This window comes from Aquarana catesbeiana, linkage group LG09 (genome assembly GCF_042186555.1).
Source record: "Aquarana catesbeiana isolate 2022-GZ linkage group LG09, ASM4218655v1, whole genome shotgun sequence".
NCBI lineage: Eukaryota > Metazoa > Chordata > Amphibia > Anura > Ranidae > Aquarana > Aquarana catesbeiana.
Window position 1 is genome coordinate 220,850,671 of NC_133332.1, and position 22,132 is coordinate 220,872,802.

Consider the following 22,132-nt stretch of genomic DNA (forward strand, 5'->3'; position numbering starts at 1 on the left):
AATAAAAGTTTTGCGATAAAAGAATTACACTGGCTCGTGGACCACAACAGAGACCAGGTATGATAAAGGTACAATGGCCCATAGACAGCAACAGAGGCCGAGGTACAAAAACGTATAAAATCAATAAACCCAGTTGAAGTCCTAGTGGACGAAACGCGTCGGGTCTGATATGCCTGTTGTGCCACGATTGAATAAGTGCTTTTTTTATTGATTTTTTTTATTGATTTTATACGTTTTTGTACCTCGGCCTCTGTTGCTGTCTATGGGCCATTGTACCTTTATCATACCTGGTCTCTGTTGTGGTCCACGAGCCAGTGTAATTCTTTTATCGCAAAACTTTTATTAAAGTTTTTTGGAAGCAGTTTTACGCTATGTGGAGTTTTTTCTCTGATTTCTTCACCTGAGGATTTGTATGGTGAATAGAGCATTGAAGTGTGGGAGGCCGTTCTGTGGGGATCCTCACCTTCCAGCGTCTCTACTAACGGATGAAGCAGCATTTCAACCACCGCCGTTCGTTTTGCCACAAGCTCACTCTGACTCCGAAGCTGCTGGCTGGTGAGTCCACCATCTTTGGTAAGAGTATTTTTTACATACCTATATCTACAGTTACAGTTTTACCATCTGAATACACGGGAACCATCCTGGCTGTCCGAAGGAAGCCCCAGTGGCCAAGTTTCTAAGTATACCTCTATAGGACTAGCATTTGGACCCACACCTGATTTTAATTGAGTTTGTGTATGGACATTATTTATATATATAGTTGCACTTACATTGAGATAAGTTCTTCTATTCTTGTACATATTGATTTAACCACCTCAATACAGGGCACTTTCACCCCCTTCCTGCCCAAGCCATTTTTCAGTTTTCAGCGCTGTCGCACTTTGAATGACAATTGCGCGGTCATGTTACACTGTACCCTAATGAAATTTTTATCATTTTTTCCCCACAAATAGAGCTTTCTTTTGGTGGTATTTGATCACCTCTGCGGTTTTTATTTATTGCGCTATAAACAAAAGAAGAGGGACAATTTTGAAAAAAACACAATATTTTTTACTTTTTGCTATAATAAATATCCAATTTTTTTTTTTTTTTAACAAATTTTTTCCTCAGTTTAGGCCGATACGTATTCTTCTACATATTTTTGGTAAAAAAAAATTGCGCTAAGCGTATATTGATTGGTTTGCGCAAAAGTTATAGCGTCTACAAAATAGGGGATAGATTTATAGCATTTTTATTATTTATTTATTTTTTACTAGTAATGGCGGCGATCTGCAATTTTTATTGTGACTGCGATATTGCGGCGGACATATCGGACACTTTTGACACATTTTTGGGACCATTCACATTTATACAGCGATCAATGCTATAAAATTGCATTGATTACTGTGTAAATGTGACTGGCAGGGAAGGGGTTAACACTAGGGGGCGCTCGAGGGGTTAATGTATTACCTAAGGAGGTGATTCTAACTGTGGGGGGAGGGGACTGACTGGGGGAGGTGACCGATCGCTGTCCCTATGTACAAGGGACACGCCATCGGTCTCCTCTCCTCTCTGACAGGACGTGGATCTGTGTTTACATGCACAGATCCACGCTCCTGCTCTGTTACCCGGCAATCGCGGGTGCCCGGCGGACATCGCGGCCGCCGGGCACGCGCACCGGGTCCCGAGCGACGCAGCGGGCACGCGCGCGCGCCGCCGGCGGCGCGCGCGCGCCCCCTAGTGGCTCGGAAGGCGAGGACGTCATATGACGTCCTCCCAGAACAATAGAAGCCTCGTCCAGCCGTCATATGACGGTGGGCGGTGGCTTAGCGGTTAATATACACGCACCTGTACGGTACCCGTTATGAGCAGGCAAACACGTTTGCAGAATTGCCCATCAGCACAATAGATGTTGATCCACAAATTTCAGGGTTATACACACCTGATCTAATTTAAGCACTACGTTTTCTTTTTTCTTTTTTCTTTCTCACGTTTGAACAGCACATTTACTAAACCCCACATAGATATTCCTTTAGGGGCAACACAACCAACTTCCCATCTGGTTGTTCCCTATCGGATCTTATTCATAGTTTATACTTGATATATGGAAATATAAGGGTGACTACCTTGTTAATTTATTTTCTTCCCATTAATTTCTTATATATAGGATTTGAGAAAATCCCATTTTATTAAATACCTCACTGGGCTAGATTTGGCCCTCAGATTGTTATTCTGGTGGGTTCTGCCCAATAAGGAACAAGTCTATTTTAGCGCCACACTTTATTCTTTATTTCTGATTTACAATTTGTCTGATTGTTGTGTTGGCAGCTCTCCATACATTTTTTGGGACTGGCGCAATATTATTTTTGATTTCTTTTATGTACACAGGGTCGTTTATAGACGTTTCTAGGCAGTTGCGTTTAGAGACTTTTTTTGGAACCCAAAAAAATGCATTCAGAAGCTGTGTTTAGATACCAAACTCGCGGTAACCGGCGTTTAGCCGTGTTTCATTTACAGGCGTTTTTAATTTTTGGCTATTTTGACAAAAATTAATTTTTTTTTCAAACGCTACTAAACGCGGCATGTAAACATGGCTAAACGGCCATTTTTAAACGCTAGTTTCTAGCTGTCAAGTTAAATAGTTCAGGAGAGGTTGAACAATGTCCCGTGTACATGTAGCCTTAAGCCTGATTTTTTTGTATACTATGAAAGATGATGTTACACTGAGTAAATAGATACCTAACATTACACGCTTTACAATTACGCGCATTTGAGGAATGGCGCAAAACTTCAGTACTTACAAATCTCCATAGGCGGAGCTTTAAAATTTTTTACAGGTTACATGTTTAGGGTTGCAGAGGAGGTGTAGTGCTATAATTATTGATCTCGCTCTAATGATTGCAGCATATGTAACCTGTATGTATCTGGCTCTGATACTAGCCAGTGCCTCACCAGCCACTCACCTCACCGTATGTCCCTGACCCAAATCTTAAAAATACATTTGGACAGGGCTGTATGAATGCCGTAGCTGTGATGCTTTATTTCAGAGCTGCGACTTTTTATTTTTGTAATTTCCTTAGCTGCAGCATCTTTAACTCAGCCTACAGAGTTTGAAAGGCAGCATCACCTGTCAAACTCGCCTATTGATTTCAATGGGGCCAGACTGCAACTGCAAGCCAAACTCGCTTGCAGTAGCAGCATAGTCCAACAATGTAAAAATACCATTCAGCAATGTAAAAAAAAAAAAAAACAAGGAGGCGGCAGTAGCACCTCACGAACGCCTGTCAGCAGCTGCTATACCACTCTTGAAAAGCAATCCACCACAGATCACTTTTCAGAGGGCAGTAAGCATTACCGCAAATGTGAAAGAAACTTGAAACACATCATCCAATTCACACTCACCACCAACCAGGTCACTCCCCAGGCACTTTCCATGTTAGCCACTTCCCTTCAACTTATGTCACAGGTGACCATTTCCCAACCTGCAGATGAAAGACCCTACTCCAAAAGATATCATTCCCAGTTACTCCCCCCATCCACTGATTGATATCCCTCCATGACCACCTCACACCCCCCTTCTGACAGACCTCTCTCCCCAGCCTGTCCCAACACCCCCTCTCACCTGCTGACCTATGGATGGGGGAATCACTCCCGCAGTGTTATTGTGTTCTGCCAGTGGGGAGCCTTCCCTACCCACAGAATACAATGATCAGCGTTGCTAACTATAGCTGGCAGCACTGTTTTTGGGAAAAACCAGACAGGCATGTTGTACTTAAGTTGATTAATAGATTGACTTGTGTACAACCAGCTAGCCCATACAGTACATAGATCGACTATGGCTGGTCTCTGCCTAATTGGCTTGATTTCAATCCATGTATGGCCCGCTTAACCACTACGCAGTCTCTAAACATTCTTCCACAAACCTTTACATTTTTCCTTCCCAGATTCCTTCATCCTTCTCTCCTGTACATACTGCCCGCTGTCATACCCTCCACACTCCTCTGCTGTACATACTGCTCACTGCCATACCCACACACTCCTGTCCTGTACATGCTGCCCTCTGTCATACCCTCCACACTTCTCTCCTATACATAGTGCCTGCTGTCATACACTTCTCTCCTGTACATAGTGCCCACTCTCATACCCGCCACACTCCTCTTCTGTACACACTGCCCTCTGTCATACCCTCCACACTTCTCTCCTATACATAGTGCCCGCTGTCATACACTTTCCTCCTGTACATAGTGCCCGCTGTCATACCCCCCACAATCCTCTCCTGTACATACTGCCCACTGTCACACACTTCTCTCCTGTACATAGTGCCCACTGTCATACCCTCCACACTCCTCTCCTGTACATACTGCCCGCTGTCATACCCTCCACACTCCTCTCCTGTACATACTGCCTGCTGTCATACCCCCCACAATCCTCTCCTGTACATACTGCTCACTGTCATACACTTCTCTCCTGTACATAGTGCCCACTGTCATACCCTCCACATTCCTCTCCTGTGCATACTGCCCACTGTCATACCCTCCACACTCCTCTCCTGTACATATTGCCTGCTGTCATACCCTCCACACTACTCTCCTGTATATATGGCCGACTGTCTTACCCTCCACACTCGTCTCCTGTACATACTGCTCAGTATCATACCCTCCACACTGCTCTGCTGTACATATTGCCCACTTTCATAAACTCCTCTACTGTACATAGTGCCGGCTGTAATACCCTCCACACTCCTCTCCTGTGCACGCTGCCCACTCTCATACCATCCACATTCCTCTCCTGAACATACTGCCCACTGTCATATCCACCACACTCCTCTCCTGTACATACTGCTCACTGTTATACCCTCCACACTCCTGTCCTGTACATACTGCCCCCATCGTACCCTCCACACTCCTCTCCTGTACATACTGCCCACTGTCATCCTCTCCACACTCCTATCCTGTACATACTGCCCACTGTCATGCCCTCCACACTCCTCTCTTGTACATACTGCCCAATGGCATACCCTCCACACTCCTCTCCTGTACATAGTGCTCACTGTCATACCCTCCACACTCCTCTGCTGTGCATACTGCCCACTGTCATACCCTGCACACTCATCTCCTGAACATAGTGCTCACTGTCAACCCTCCACACTCCTCTGCTGTGCATACTGCCCACTGCCATCCCCTCCACACTCCTCTCCTGTACATAGTGCCCACTGTTATACCCTCCACATTCCTCTCCCTCACCTGCACATAATTCCCACTTTTATACCATCCATACTCCTCCCCCTTTAAAATGATATTGAATATCCTCAATGTTTCCAGCTCTAGAATGGGTACACTTTTGTTAGTTCAACTAAAGGAAATCTTCCCAGTCCTCATATTTGTTCTGCCCATTATTAGTACTCATTTAATTTTGTGATTAATATTGTGATTTATAGAGGAACATAGGGGCTGTCAGCTACTCTAAATATACCACGGGTAAAAAAAAGTGTCCCTGAAAATATTTTTGAAATGTTGGCAACTCTGCACTTGAGCACTGCCCAAGGGACACCGGGTCAGTAGGGGGCCCCAAGAGAGGCTCCTGGGATCCTGTGATATTAAAGTGATAGTAAACTTCGCTAACATTACTACTTTTTAGAGGCCCTGAGGTAGGTTATGCCATAATGTACAAGTATGAACAGCATATTAGCACATTAGGATGCACTTACCTGTCAGGCTGAGCCCTCTAGCGCTGTGCTGTGATCAATCCGGCGGGTCCCGGGGACTTCCATCTTCACCCGGTCTTCCTTCCGGGTTCTGTGCCTTCAGTCACTTGCCTTGGCCGGGCTGCGTTGATGTCACTCCCACGCATGCTCATGCACATCCTCTCTCTCTCATCTCCCCTCTCTCTCTCATCCTCCCTTCCTTACCCCTCACCCCTCTCTCATCCCCTATCTCTCTCTCTCATCCCCCCCTCTCTATTTAATTGAATTTGTTTTAACAAAAAATTGTTTGCATTTTTATTTATTTTATAAAAAGCCCCAGCAAAATCTTCAGCCCATGGAGTTCTTAATCCTGCCCTGCCAATAAGTATGCCCCGTTTCGTGACATTGGTGAAACCAGTCAGGGACCAGTATTGCTGGAGCAGAGTGACGCCCCTAGCTGCCAGAGGAAGAACTCCTCCAGTGAGAGTCGGGGGGGAGCCAAGGGGAAGGAAAGGAAAATTTTGGTGGTAGGGGACTCAATTCTCAGAAGGACAGAGAGGGCAGCACCGAACTGTATGTTGTCTACCAGGCCCTTGGGTTTGACACATTACGGATCTGGTGGACAGATTACTGGGGGGGGGGCTGGGGGAGGCCCGGCTGTCATGGTGCACGTTGGCACCAATGACAAAGTCAGAGGAAGATGGAGTGTCCTGAAAAAACGATTTTAGGGATTTAGGAGCTAAATTGAGAAATAGGACCTCCAAGGTAGTATTTTCAGAAATACTACCGGTACCTCAAGCCACACCAGAAAGTCAGCAGGAGATTAGGTCAGTAAACCAGGGCAGATTTTTTACAAGTTTAATATGCAGTAAAGTTTTCCATATAATAAACTCACATTTTAGCAGTTAAAAGAAGGCATTGGATAATATCCCAAAGATACTTCAGGCACCGCTGGAGGGTGCTCGGCCGGCCGCTGTAGAATCGATCACCAACACGAGGTTTGGGACGCAAGGAAGTGTCCAGGTGGGTTGGGTGACGTCACTAAACCGTGACACGCTTCACGAGCGTGCAGACTGTGGGTGCCAACCGCGTGTTGGTGATCGATTCTACAGCGGCCGGCCGAGCACCCTCCAGTGGTGCCTGAAGCACTGGACACACTGCACAGCTGAGAGACTCCACTACAGCCGACAGGACATCACCCAGCTGCACACGAGAAACGCCATAGAACTAACACAGACGGGCCTAAGGGATCGACTCCACTGAGGACAGCCCCACATCTTTGGAATATTATCCAATGCCTTCTCTTAACTGCTAAAATGTGAGTTTATTATATGGAAAACTTTACTGCATATTAAACTTGTAAAAAATCTGCACTTGTTTACTGCCCTAATCTCCTGCTGACTTTCTGGTGTGGCTTGAGGTACCGGTAGTATTTCTGAAAATACTACCTTGGAGGTCCTATTTCTCAATTTAGCTCCTAAATCCCTAAAATTGTTTTTTCAGGACACTCCATCTTCCTTTGACTTTGTCATTGGTGCCAACATGCAACACGTCTTCCCCAGCCCCCCAGTAATCTGTCCACCAGATCCGTAATGTGTCGAACCCAAATGCCTGGTAGACAACATACAGTTCGGTGCTTCCGGTCCTTGTGACAGATTGCCCTCTCTGTCCTTCTGAGAATTGAGTCCCCTACCACCAAAATCTTCCTTTCCTTCCCCTTGACTTCCCCCCCACTCTCACTGGAGGAGTTCTTCCCCTGGCAGCTAGGGGCGTCACTCTGCTCCAGCAATACTGGTCCCTGACTGGTTTCACCAATGTCACGAAACGGGGCGTACTTATTGGCAGGGCCGGATTAAGAACTCCATGGGCCCGGTGCTGAGGATTTTGCTGGGGCTTTTTATAAAATAAATAAAAATGCAAACATGCAAACAAAACACAGAGACGCCTCTTCTCCCTCTCTTTTCTTTCCAGTTTTTTTGGGAACATGGTCTCTGTTCCCCAGCAGTGGCAGCCCTGAGAGGGGATTATCCCCACCTTTTTTCCTTCCCCCCCTCTCCCCTCCCCCTCCCCCTATTCTAACCAAGGAAGTTCCATTTAAAATACCTGTGGACTTTCCCCTCTAACTACTACAGTGATTGTGGACGTTGTATGCACAAACTGTCATAGGATATATATTGTCTTAGATTTTTTTGCACCTTTACTTGTACAAACAGTAAACCAGTGGCCGAGGAGCTGGTGTAGAAAGGAGGGGTTTGGGTTCCTGGAGAACTGGCTCTATAGAAGGGACGGACTGCACCTAAATGAGGAGGGTGCAGATCTGCTGGGAGTGAAGATGGACGAAAAATTAGAGGGGCTTTTAAACTGGGCGACGGGGGGTGGGACCAGAGATAGCCAGTGTGAAACGTATTCGGTGGGTAGTATTGGGGGTATTAGTGGTAGGTTTACTAAAACACCTAAACCCATGGTAAGTATAGAAACAAGTCCTATTTGCAAACTCAGAACACCCAATAAGGAGATAGCATGCGTCCGGACAAAATTATGAGGCATGTTCACTAATGCCAGGAGTTTGGCGAACCAGACTGGAGAACTAGAGCTGCTATATATCACACGGACAGAGAGGATAAAAAAGGGGGAGGGGAGGGGTATACCTGTATATCAAAAATGATATACAGGTGAATGTGAGGGATGACATCACTAATGGAGCAAGGGAAGAGGTGGAATCCTTATGGGTAGAGTTACAAAGGGAGGAAACCATCGAGAAAGTAATACTGGGAGTGTTCTATAAGCCACCTAACCTGAGGGAGGAGGGGGAGACAGACCTCCTATCACAGTTTGGAATGGTGGCAGGGATGGGAAGTGTCATTATAATGGGGGATTTTATGTATCCAGACATAGACTGGGCGGAACGAACTGCACATTCATCTAAGGCTTGGCATTTCCTAAATGTCTTACAGGACAATTTCATGGGTCAGATGGTAAATGCACCAACAAGAAACAATGTGTTACTAGACCTACTGATTACCAACAATACAGACCTGATCATGGATGTAGAAATACGGGTAAACTTAGGAAACAGCGATCACAGGTCAATTAGTTTCAGCATAAATCACACAAACAGGAAACATTAGGGGAACACCAAGACACTGAATTTCAAAAGAGCCAAATTCTGTAAACTGCGATCCTTGCTAGAAGATATTAAATGGGGTAAAATCCTAGGAACAAGGAAAACTGAGGAAAAATAGGAGTGCTTTAGAAGCATATTAAATAAAGGTATTAGCCAGTACATCCCAAAGGAAGCAAAGGAGAAGACCTTCAAAAAATTCAAGGCTGGGGGATCATCATCAGCATTCCAACTGTACAAAGAATGCAATTAGAAATGTAAGGACGTAATCAGAGCGGCTAAGATAGAACACGAAAGGCACATAGCGGAGGAGAGTAAGAAAAATCCCAAGAGATTCTTTAAGTACATAAATAGTAAAAGAGGGATGACAGATCAAATGGCCCCATAAAGAATGATGAAGGTATTCTGGTTACAAAGGATGGTGAGATGGCAAAGGTTTTGAATGTATTCTTCTCCTCAGTCTTCACGAGGGAAACGGGGGGCTTCAGTAACCAAAACTGCAATGTGTATCCTCATGACATGTCACAGGAAGCACCTCCATGGTTAACAGAGGATAATATCAGAAACAGACTTGAAAAACTTAACATAAATAAGTAACCAGGACCAGATGGCTTGCACCCAAGGGTTCTTAAGGAACTCAGTCAAGTAATTGCCAGACTGTTGTTCCTAATTTTTAGGAACAGTCTACTGACTGGTATGGTACCAGCTGATTGGAGAAAAGCCAATGTAGCACTAATCTTTAAAAAAGGACCAAGATATATCCCTAGGAACTACAGACCAGTTAGCCTAAAATTAATAGTATAAGGGACTATATACACGATTTTAGTAATGAAAACGGTATCATTAGCAGTAATCAGCACGGATTCATGAAAAATCGTTCTTGCCAAATAAATCTATTAACTTTCTATGAGGAGGTGAGCTACCATCTAGATCAGTGATAGCGAACCTTGGCACCCCAGATGTTTTGGAACTACATTTCCCATGATGCTCATGCACACTGCAGTGCAGTTGAGCATCATGGGAAATGTAGTTCCAAAATATCTGGGGTGCCAAGGTTCGCCATCACTGATCTAGATGAAGGAATGCCCGTAGACGTAGTGTATCTGGATTTTGCAAAGGCATTTGATACAGTTCCCCACAAACGTTTACTATACAAGCTAAGGTCTGTCGGCATGGACCAAAGGGTGAGTACCTGAATTCAAAACTGGCTACAAGGGCGAGTTCAGAGGGTAGTGATAAATGGGGAGTACTCAGAATGGTCCAATGTGGAAAGTTGGGTCCCCCAGGGTTCTGTCCTGGGACCAATCCTATTTAATATATTCATAAATGACCTGGAGGATGGGATAAACAGCTCAATCTCAGTATTTGCGGACGATACTAAGCTAAGCAGGGCAATAGCTTCTCCGCAGGATGTGGAAACCTTGCAAGAACATCTGAACAAATTAATGGTGTGGGCAACTACATGGAAAATAAGGTTTAATGTAGAAAAATGTAAAATAATGCATTTAGGTGGCAAAAACATGAATGCAATCTACTCACTAGGGGAAGAACCTCTGGGGGAGTCTAGTATGGAAAAGGACCTGGGGTTCCAATAGATGACAGGCTCAGCAACAGCATGCAATGCAAAGCTGCTGCAAGCAAAGCCAATAAAATATTGGCATGCATTAAAAAGGGAATTAACTCCAGAGATAAAACGATTATTCTCCCACTCTACAAGACTTTGGTCTGGCCGCACCTGGAGTATGCCGTCCAGTTTTGGGCACCAGTCCTCAGGAAGGATGTGCTGGAAATGGAGAGAGTACAGAGAAGGGAAACAAAGCTAATAAAGGGACTGGAGGATCTTAGTTATGTGGAAAGACTGCAAGCATTGAACCTATTCTCTCTGTAGAAGAGACACTTGAGAGGGGATATGATTTCAATGTACAAATACCGTACTGGTGACCCCACAATAGGGATAAAACTTTTCCGCGAAAGAGTATTTAAAAAGACTCGCGGCCATTCACAAAAATGAGAGGAAAAGCTATTTTACTGTGTAGAGGGTTCTTTACAGTAAGAGAGGTAAGAATGTGGAATACTCTTCCACAAGCAGTGGTTTCAGCAGGTATAGATCATTTAAAAAAATATATTAGATAGGCACCTAAACGACCACAAAATACAGGGATATACAATGTAATATTGACATAACAGCACAAACACACACAGGTTGGACTCGATGGACTTGTGTCTTTTTTTCAACCTTACCAACTATGTAACAGTCCAATGCTTGTTTTTGTATTTTTATTGAGGGATTTAAACTTGGATAGGGATGGATAGGGATGGATAGATATATGAAATGCCCAGTAGAATTTTAGAACAGTCAATTTGGGACAGAACTATGTGCACTCTTTGTACATGACACTTCTTCAAACTCCTTCTGCACAACGCTTGCTTGCAGACTATCACTCTCTCTCTTTCTTGCACAACACTTAACTCCCAGACAGCTAGCACATGGTTAGGTCTAACTCTGACTCAGTCAGGCTCTAGAGATTGCCATTTGCAGGCAGAATAATGTAGCAAAAATAGAATAGGTAGTCTTTAGTGCTAGTCCTATGGTGGACTACTGCTCCCAGCAATCCCTCTTCAGGCCCTGCCAGCCCTCCTGGCTACAGCTGCCTGACTCCACTGCCTGTGACATTGCAATCCTCACTGGCTCCACACCCAGCTCTGACTGTTTCCTCTCAGTCCTCTCTGGCATGCCTCTCCAGTCCTCCCGATAGCACATGTCACTCACCAGGCCTCCCGACTGCGCACACACTGGTGGTTCCCTCCTGAAGACTTGCCCGGCAGGACTAGCTCCTGCCGTCCTCTCTGAATTCATCCTGCACCCGAGTCCCAGGTCCAAGGTCACCCCCCAGAATGGGGAGCGCCCTCAAAGGCCCCGACAGCCTAGCACTCCATTCTCAGTTCTTCCACCCGACAACTCCTCCCCAGTTGGGCTGACCCTGGGTATATCAAGGAGGCCTGCCTCCTGCCAATCCTAGTTGGGGATTGATCAGGGCTCCCTGAGGCACCTCAGATGGATCCACCTCTCTTCCCCTCCTCTCTTCTAGAATGCTCTAAAAGCCAGAGGGAAGTAACCGAGAAGTGATGCTATCTGTGAATCACCAGCCTACTCTGAGCCACTCCCAGCCCACACAGATCAAAACAAACAGGCCTAGCTTCTATCTAGGCCTGCTTAAATTTACCTGCACTCTCACAAAAATCTCACCTCTAGCACCTACAAAAGTAGAGGGTGCTACATATTTTATTGGGATTTTATGTGATAGACCAACACAAAGTGGCACTTAATTGTGAAGTGGAAGTAAAATTATAAATGTTTTTCAAAATGTTTTAAAAATAAATATCTGAAAAGTGTGGCGTGCATTTGTATTCACCCCCTTTTCTCTGATACCCCTAACTAAAATCTAGTTGAACCAATTGCCTTCAGAAGTCAACTAATTAGTAACAAGTCCACTTGTGTGTAATTTAATCTCAGTATAAATACAGCTGTTCTGTAAAGCCCTCAGAGGTTTATAGAGAACCTTAGTGGACAAATAGCATCCTGAAGGCCAAGGAACACACCAGACAGGTCAGAAATAAAGTTGTGGAGAAGTTTAAAGCAGAGTTAGGTTATAAACAAATATCCCAAGCTTTGAACATCTCAGGGAGCACTATTTAATTCATCATCCAAAAATGGAAAGGGTATGGCACAACTGCAAACCTACCAAGACTGGCCAAGGAGAGCATTAATCAGAGAAGCAGCCAAGAGGCCCATGGTAATAATTTTTTCTTTCTGTGTATATTTTTTGTTATATGATTGCAAAATTTTTTAGCACTGCACTTTTTTGAGTTTTATTATTGTTTATTTGGGAGATAACTTTGCCTACCTTACAGTGTGTTTTAGTGCCAGGTGTTGGAACACAGAAAGCGTTTCAGCACCCGGCAGATTGCTGCCATTCTACAAAGTGCTGCCCAACAAGTGTTGGCTCAGGACACTGTGTGCCGCTAATAGAGGGCCAGCGGGCTGTGTGTTGGGCACCCCTGCTCTAAGGGCTTTTGGATAGCTACAAAAAGTATTTTTTTACAGATAATAGTTTGCATAAAGTGTTAAATGCACTTATTATCTTACGAGAAGATTTTTGTTGCAATTATTGGTCTGGGGGCAGGGTCTCTTTAATTACTAAATAGAAACAACTAATGTGTATAGCAGAGTTTCCCATTAAAGAATTGTAAAAACTATGGCTGTGTGTCAGGTTAGAGGCCTTTCCAGTGTTCATGGGCACTAGGCAGGGGTGTCTTTTTTCCCCAGGGTTGTTCACGGTCATGATGGAGCCTTTGCCAATCACACTGCACTCCTTCCAATCTCTGCAGGGAATCCGGGAGGGTAGCCTCACAAAAACTACCGCCCGGTATGACAATAGCCTTGTGTTATTTCTTAGAGACACTTGATCTTCACTACAGGAAGCATTAATTATCCTAGATAGGTTTTCTGTGGTGTCCGGCTTGAACGTAAACTAGACTAAAGTGGGTTACACACTATAAGAAAATTGGGCAAACGATCGTCCAATTTTCCTCATTGTTTCACAGCAAATCCAAACTGATGAATGAAAATTCATACGAAAATTCTCAGACGACAAAGGCTTTTTTCTGATTTTTCTTGTACGAAAATCGTAGGAAAATGGTACACATTAAACAAAAATCGTTCATTTTATTCTCATTAGAGAAAATTTTTGGAGTTTGTCCCTCGTACGAAAATTCGAATCAGCTGTCGAAAGTTGTGTACACACAAAATCGTACTAAAATTCTTTGGACAGAAATGTTCGCCCGATTTTCTTATAGTGTGTACGAGCCTTAAGTCCTAAAATTCTCCCGCTGTGTTCTCATCCAACTCAAGGGTCTACAGAACCAGATGTCCCTCTTGAATGGGTTTCTAAATTAAGGTATTTAGGCCTTACTGTGACCAATTCTGTGACTATAGATTATATTACCTTAAATGTCTCCCTACTCCTCACTTATCTTAAACACAGATGGAATGCCTGGATGAATCTTCCGCTTTCCTTAATAGGTAAAATAAATCTGATAAAAATGAAAATGATGCCCTTATTTTTATACGTTTTCAGAAATTCCCCAGTGTGGACACCCAAGGCAATTTTCAGGTCTATAGACAGTCTCCTTTCATTCTTTTTTGTGGTCTGGTGGGGCCCCTCACCTTAAAATGGTGATGGCAGGAAGGGGGGTTGGCGATGCCCAGTTTCTATAACTTCTGGCTGGGCTATTGGTTTTCGCACACCTTTGGCTCACTACTCCCTATGATGATGCTTCAGTGTCTTTAGAGGCTGTGTGTTGGTTCGTATGAGGCCCTTAACCATTTATTATGCTGAGGTACGAAGTCTCCCCACAACATTACCCTGCTCTATGCGCTCTGTGCTCAAAGCGTAGTGTGTGGTGAGGGGTTACACCTCAGGGTGCTCTTCTTGACAGTCACCGCATGAGCCATTGTGAAAGAATGGGATCAATCCTCTTTGTGTTGGCGCTGCTCCACACCGGATGCAGACATTATGCATATCTTCTGGGACTGTCTAGCATTTGTGCAGTTCTGGTGGAAGGTTTTGGCCTGTATAAGCTCAATCACTAGTATTTCAGTTCCCCTTATGGTGGAAGCATGTTTGTTAAGCCTGGTGGATTCCTTGGCTACTACCAAGCCATAGACACTCTCCTCACATTATTATTATTTTATACTAGGAAACAAATTATTTTGTTCTGGAAAAAAACATTGGCACCGTCCTTAGCATCCTGGAAAATGATTGGTCAATGAAGCAGTGCCTTTATATAAAACCACCTACACCAATAGGGGAGCCTTCACCAAGTTTGAAAAAAATCTGGGGTGGTTGGCTGGCCTCCTCGAATGCAGTCTCAGATTGAAGCAGGTGCATTTAAAATAATTCCCTGTTTACAATACAATAGGCACAGATGGTGCTTCCTGTCAATTTCTCACTAAGAAGCATTTGCTTGCTTGAGTATGAAGTGCGGGGTTCAAAGGATGTTTCCTATGTGTCTAGTATTATATAAATATTTTTTGAAGGCTGTCATATACTCTGAATTATAAACTGTTCCCTGTTTGTGGGTGGGGGGTGGTAAATGACTTATGCTGCTCTTCCTTATTTTATTGTTGAATTGAGAGCTGCATTGTACTGTATATGATCACTGGCCTCATCCCTATGTTCGGGGGGAGACCTTAAACTGGTATATTTTGCCGAGGCTGACACTGTACTTTTTATGTCATTTTTTTCTCTCTTTTTGTTTTTTGTTTACTTTATAAATTGAACTGTTACTGCATTGCTGCAGTAGAAATCTTGGAAATACCAAATAAAAAGAATTTAGCAAAAAAGAAAATTGTAAAAACTAGATGAGGACAAAGACAGGCAAATCTTAAGAATATGGGAATATTTGAATATTTCAGCAAGCGATGACAGGAAATGTTTATTGTAAATGAATTCAATTGAAATTAAAGTAATTAAATGACTTGTGAAGACTACAATAGAAGCAGTAAAGGCTGTTCTATATTTGCTAAGAGCTGTTCTTGTATTCAACAAACTCACTGCCTTATCTTTCTTCTGGTACAGTATGTCCCTCCCGCTGGACTGCTCAGACATGAATGATACCTACGCAGTGGTGCAAAAGAGGCCACCAGCTCCATCAGTCTCTTCTGGGTCTAAAAGTCTGCCTACCACCTCCGAGAACCGGTCACCAACCTCATCTCACCACCAATATGATAACGTCAGACCGCGCACAATGTTTGCTAAGCCTACAGACCAGTTGTACAGCACTGTGGCTCCTAAACCCAACAGAGCATCCAACAGTCCAACTTTCAGTCCAACCACCACCTTGCCAGTCTCATCCTCCTATGCTTTAGCTGGTGCGCCAGGTCCTCCAGAGGATACAGCTAATAATTATAGTCAGGTCAACGCTTCTAGTGCAGGTAAAGAAGTAGATAGGGGCAGGTTTACTGTATTAGAACTTCTTCCAGGAGGAATTCGCTCTTTTTGCTGCTTTATACCTGGGGAAATAGAGTGAGAATTTTTCCGTTGCTGTTGCTGAATAAAGGGTGGTCCAAGGCTGTGTGACCTCAAGAGTGTTCCCTTTCCAGCTTCACTTTAGAAGTGGTTATTGTAAATAGGAGTAGACATTGAATGCACTACAGGCCTTATTTATTGTTTATTGTTTCAGTGTAAAAAAAAATGGAAGCAAGTCTGTGAATGGTTGTTGTGGGTAAACAACTTTTGTTGTCCCCTCTAACAAAAATCACTTCCGTCCAATAAAATTACACAGCAATTTCTTTTATTAACTTGCTTCTGTTTTTGCGAAAATGGGCCTATGTTTCTGCAGTGTACCTTAACAAGCATGTTGCATAAGTCAGAGAGCAAAAATACAAGGTTCAGTAACCCATAGCAATGATAGGAAGTTGTGCTGATGATCAATTAATCTAACACCACTAAAATTAAAAAGTATTTCTGCTTTCTGAAAAAAAGTAGAGCACCTATCCACATTCTCAATACCCTTCTTCAGGTTGTGGTTACTATGCTTGACCTGGAAGACTGCTGTTCTCACTATAATAGCAGTGACTACTACAGTGATTTGCAGCCTACACAGGGATCGATCAAATGCAAGGTATGCATATATTCATCGATCAAAGCTGGGCAATAGTAACTATGCCCAAAAAAAAAAAATAATACCTAAACTTCAGCTTTAATACAGTACCAAAACTATGCATGTAAAAATGTAATTTTCAGGTAAACACTACAATAATAGATCAAAATATAAGCTCACTGAAACTGCACTATATATTTTTTTTAGGTAAATTTGGTATTTTAGGTACATCACAGATTTACTGTAGCTATATTCTACCACCTTACCTTTTTAATTTATTTACAAGAATGTAAATACAAGGAACCCGTCATACAAGCGCAGGGCGCTTAAAATCATTTTTTGTGCAGTCGTATATATATTTATAAAAAAAATAAAATGTAATATTTGTGATGTCAGGTTTGTGTTTGTGAGGCAGTGGGTAAAATGTCTGTTCATTCTGTACTCTTTGTCTGTTTGTAATTCGTTTAATAAAGCAATGTTTCTACTGTTTGTCTCTATGTGTTACTATCTGGATTCTAGGCTCATTATTCTGATTGATTCTTTCTGCTGTGTCTGTGAATGTCTCCTGTTCTGTAACAGTGTACCTATAGGTCTGTATGCTGTGCTGTGGCTTGAAGGGTGTCTGGTGTTCTATGGATGTGTACGTATGTCTGATACATTGTTTTTAGCACAGAATTTTTGGGTGGAAAAGGTTTTGATGCCAAATAAATTTATCCCTGAAACACAAATTTATCACATCTGAAAGGAGACGAAAGTAATTTTTTAAAGCCTGCATGCTTCACCTTAGCCCATAATCCTAAACTTAGTGTAGTTAAAGAGGAGCTCTGGTCATTTAAAAATCATAATAAAAGACAGCAGCTACAAATACTGTAGCTGCTGAATTTTAATTAAAAAAAACACTTACCAGTCAAGAGATCCAGCATTGTCTTCACCCAGGCCGGTTCTTTGCTGGTGTTTGAGTTCCCGATGCAGCCATCTTGCTTGTCGGAAGCTGGCTTTGACTTTCCTGTGGCTTCACAGCTGGCTCCCCACTGTGCATGCGCAGGTCACACCGCGCTTTCTGAATGGACCTGCAGGCTCCCTGGATGTGTGATGTTTCCCATGAGGTTGCGGACAGGGAGGATGGGAGATGAACCTCCACTCAGCTCACCTTGGCAAGCCGAGCAGAAGTGGGAGTGGGTACCTGAAAAGTGGAACTCCTCTTTTTGAGTGAAGTTCCACTTTAAAATGTATATGCATATTTGCTGTCAAATTTGAGAAACTCACACTATATGTTTGTTATGTGTTTCCATTCTCACAGCATACCTATGAATAATATAAAAAAATATTTTTCTCACCTTTCAAGTTGTTTCTTTGGAGAAGATTAAAGCCGGGTACACACGGGCTGAATGTCGGGAGATATTTACCACTGTCCCCCTGTCAAAACACAACAGCTCAGTGGAGGAGATTGCTGTACTTACTTTGCATAGTGAGTACAGCGGCTCCGACTGGATCCGACTGTTTTTTTTTTCATTCCCGCTGGGTTGAATGGAAAAAAAACTATAGTGTGTATCAGGCTTTATACATAGGACTCTCTAGGAAGATTCTATTGCTTAGATTAAATGGTAATGTGAAGATAAGGAACAGTTATTTAAAAGTGCACTAACATACAATATTCCACTGATGCTTTGAAATGTTTAACACTTTGTTAGGACAGATAGTGTTTAAATTATTATTATTATTATACAGGATTTATATAGTGCCAACAGTTCTAGTTTATAACTGATTATAAGATCTTCCAGCCTAGTACATACAGAATTACTTATGTTAAATATTACTCCACCACCCTTCCTTAATGTTAAAAAGCAAGAGAAAGCTAGGTTGGATTTTTAGGCATGTTAAAAAACACTTAAAGTGTTTGTAACCCTAGAACAAAAATGGATCCTGTTCCTTTAAAGCATTTTACACAGCACAGTGCTTGTGCTGTGTCAGTTGGCCCCCTGTATCACCTAAAAAACCTGTCTGATCCTGCCAGTTTCTGTCCTCCCCCCTGTAAACTGACCACTGTTTATCATGGCTGCTGAGCCCAGACGCTGTGGTCAGTTTACATGCCTCCATCATCCGCTGTGTCTCCTCTCTGCTCTCCCGCATCGTCTCTCCCCTCCCCTCCCTGCCTGTCAGCTCTGTCCACTCCACAGTCCTCCCCTCCAGCTTGTAAAATAATAGAGTTAGGTCTCTATAATCCACTCTATTAGATAATAACATGTGCCCCACTGTATGCCCTTTTTTTTAAAAAAAAGCCGATATCTACCTTGGATCAGAGTGTCTCCTGATGCTCACGTGACTCCTCGGCTCTCTCCTCCTCTCCTCCCCAACTACCGGCTGATGTCAGCAGGAGTTCTCAGCCCCTCCTGCTGTATCTATTAGACAGGGAGAGGAGAAAGCCAAGGAGTCACGGGAGCGCCAGGAGACGCTCTGATATAAGGTACAAATCTGCTTTTTTTTAAATAAAGGACATACAGTGGGGCACATGGGGCACATGTTATTATCTAACAGAGGGGATTGTAGAGACTTAACAAGTGGCTTTACAACCACTTTAAGAAGGTAATCAGCAATTAAAATATATATTTTTAGGATATGCTATATTGTAGCAAACATAAATTAGATGTTATCTCAATTTGACTGCAAAAGTTGAAATACACCTGCCACAGAGACAGAAAGTGAAGCAAAATCCACATTTTTAGAGTTGTGACCAAAACAAGAGTTCAAGGTAAATCTTCAAGTGAGGACACTTGTTTTGGGGACAACTGTGCAGGAAGGGAATTCCACACACCGTTCATTACCCGTTGCATCTTTGAGACTGGAAATTGGAAATCTACACAATAAAAAATAACCAGACAGACTCTCTAACCCTTACTTTCTCTATCCAAAACTTAAAAGAAGTTTTGGCTATACATACATTTTACCTAATATTTATCATAGTTGAAAACAAAAATGATTAGGCTTAAACAATTTGATATCAGATGCAGCAGAACTGTAAGTGGTCCCTGTGTGTTTTGTGGCTGTTGAAATATGTGGCTTGTTCTGCAGTTTTAGTTGTTCTGTTGTGCTGTGGCTGTAAGCGTGTCTGTAGATGTATTTATTGTAATGTGTCTGTGAGTCTGTGTACTGCTCTGTAACTATAGACATATCTGTTGTCCTGTATATGTAACTGTTCTCCTGTTGCTACAGTATATGTGTATCTATTGTTATGTGCCTGTCTGTTCAATTACTATAGGTGTGTCTGCTGTTCTGTGGTTTCTAAATGTAGCTGTGGTTTCTACAACTGTGGATATGTCTGTGCTTCTATGACTGTAGGTGTGTGTTAAGTATGACACTTGCAACAACATAGTAGTTAGAAATATAAGACATCTAAGAAGGTTTAATACACTATGGCTTTTTTCCCATCACAGTCCTTAAAAAGACACCGTCGTTCCATAATTCAAAGGGAGACAACAGATGGGGCCAAAATACACCAAGTGTAAGTATCTGAGCAAGACCACATAATGTTTCTCCTCTTGATGTATCACATACATCCAATCAGATTATCCATTTATTTTGCCAAGCACGGTAGGGTCTGTTGTGTTTGCTGAACAAGAGCTGTACTATTTTCAGAGTTTGATAAATGAGACCCAGTAATTACTTAAGTCCACATAACCTATATAAACTATATTTCATTAATGAAATGTCACTGAATTATGAGCTTTTCATTTTTTAGCATGACTCTATGGCCTTCAAAGAAAGGACACAGTAGAAGGGCCATGAAAAAAAGCACGTACATAAATGCTTGTAAACACAGGAATAAACATAGACAAATTCAAATATTAAAGCACCATTTTATTTCAGTGTAAATGTTAAAAACATATCAGAAGTAAAACACATATATCAAAGCTTTACATAATCCAATTGTAACACCAGACACTTCCAGCATCATGTCCACTGTATGATTATATATTGAGCAAACTGATCATACAAACACATCCAAAAACGGATGGATTCCAATGTTATAGAAAAAATCAACAACACAAGATGCTGAATCTTAATGCGTTTCGCGGGTTTGCATTCACTTCTTCAGGAGGTCTTTTTTTTTTTTTGGTGAACTGGTTTGTATAAACACGAGTGACGCTGCTTAGACATGGAAAAGAGGGGGGCTCATATATTATCCTCCCAGGTCTGCAACACCCAGCATTGTTGGGTGGGTACACATAAAGGGGGTGAACTCCACACCCAAGGCATCCAGAAAATGATCTCTTCAATCACAGTAGTAAAGGAGTTTCCCCCAGACAGAGCCACATCCACACCAGGGAGACTTCTTTGCTACTGTGCCGATTGAATAATATTGTGTTTATATAAATCAGTTCACCATAAAAAAGATCTTCCTTATGCCGTGTACACACGAGCAGACTTTCGACAGACTTAACTCCGAAGGACTTTTTGACAGACTTTCGATGGAGTTCCGACGCAACGGACTTGCCTACACACAATCACACCAAAGTCCGACTGATTCGAACGTGATGACGTACAACCAGACTAGAATAAGGAAGTTCATAGCCCATAGCCAATAGCTGCCCTTGCATCCCTTTTTGTTCGTCGGACTAGCATACAGACGAACTGATTTTTCGACTGGACTCGAGTCCGTCGGAAAGATTTGAAACATGTTCTATTTCTAAAGTCCGTCTGATTTTTCAACAGCAAAGGTCCGATGAAGCACACACATGATCGAATTGTCCGGCGGATTCGTTCCATCGGACCTTTGCTGACGAAAAGTCTGCTCGTGTGTACACGGCATAAGAAGATCAAAATATTACAGCGCACACATGCAAAAAAGACATTTACCTCCAGCAAGACTAGTTTAAAACACCTAAACATTTTCAAAAAACATTATCAAAAAATATAGGGATTTGGTCACACCATATTGCTATATGGTGCTAAGCCCACTTACTGCGACAAAGTACCCCATGATTAGTGTGTCCTAAACTATCCATAGATTGTGAGATCCTGCTTCTCTGAACCATGACAGCAATACACTCTTCTATATGGTAGAACTTTGAGGTCTCCACCCATGACACAAGTGGACACTAATGAGAGATACTTAATGAGGGAGTGGGGTGCTCCTCACCTAAAAGGATTTGGTCAGAATCCAAACAATAGACAAACAAAATATTTGTCACAGTAAGTGGGCTTAGCACCATATAGCAATATGGTGTGACCAAATCCCCATATTTTTTGATAATGTTTTTTGAAAATGTTTAGGTTTTTTTAAACTAGGCTTGCTGTAGGTAAATGTCTTTTTTTTTGCATGTGTGCGCTGTAATATTTTGTTCTGCTGTATGGTCTTATGGCTGCACCATCTTTAATGCATCTTTTAGGGTGTGCCCCCCAAATATTTTGTTTATTTTTACACGGCATAAGAAGCGCAACCCGCCAAACGCATTGAAACTCATCATCTTTTCTTATTTTATTTTTCTGTAATATTAGAATCCTTACATGTTTGTATGATCAGTTTGCTCTATATATAATCATACATTGAACATGATGCTGGAGGTGTCTAGTGTTACAATTTATTTGTATAAAGCTTTTTCTATATATTTTCTAATTTTAGTCTGTTTTTACATTTGCAATACAATAAATGGTATTTTAATATTTGAAGTTGTCTATGTTCATTC

At 42.5% G+C, this 22,132-nt stretch overlaps 1 protein-coding gene across 2 annotated transcripts in view; it reads left to right on the top strand.

Annotated features, from left to right (window-relative positions):
- Positions 1–22,132, top strand: part of PTPN18 (protein tyrosine phosphatase non-receptor type 18) — a 162,721-nt gene that overhangs the window by 123,047 nt on the left and 17,542 nt on the right. For both annotated transcript variants that reach the window (XM_073599772.1, XM_073599771.1), the window contains 2 exons: positions 15,425–15,780; positions 19,880–19,947. In XM_073599772.1, the coding sequence (XP_073455873.1) occupies positions 15,425–15,780; positions 19,880–19,947 (424 nt within the window). The remainder of the gene's footprint in view (positions 1–15,424; positions 15,781–19,879; positions 19,948–22,132) is intronic.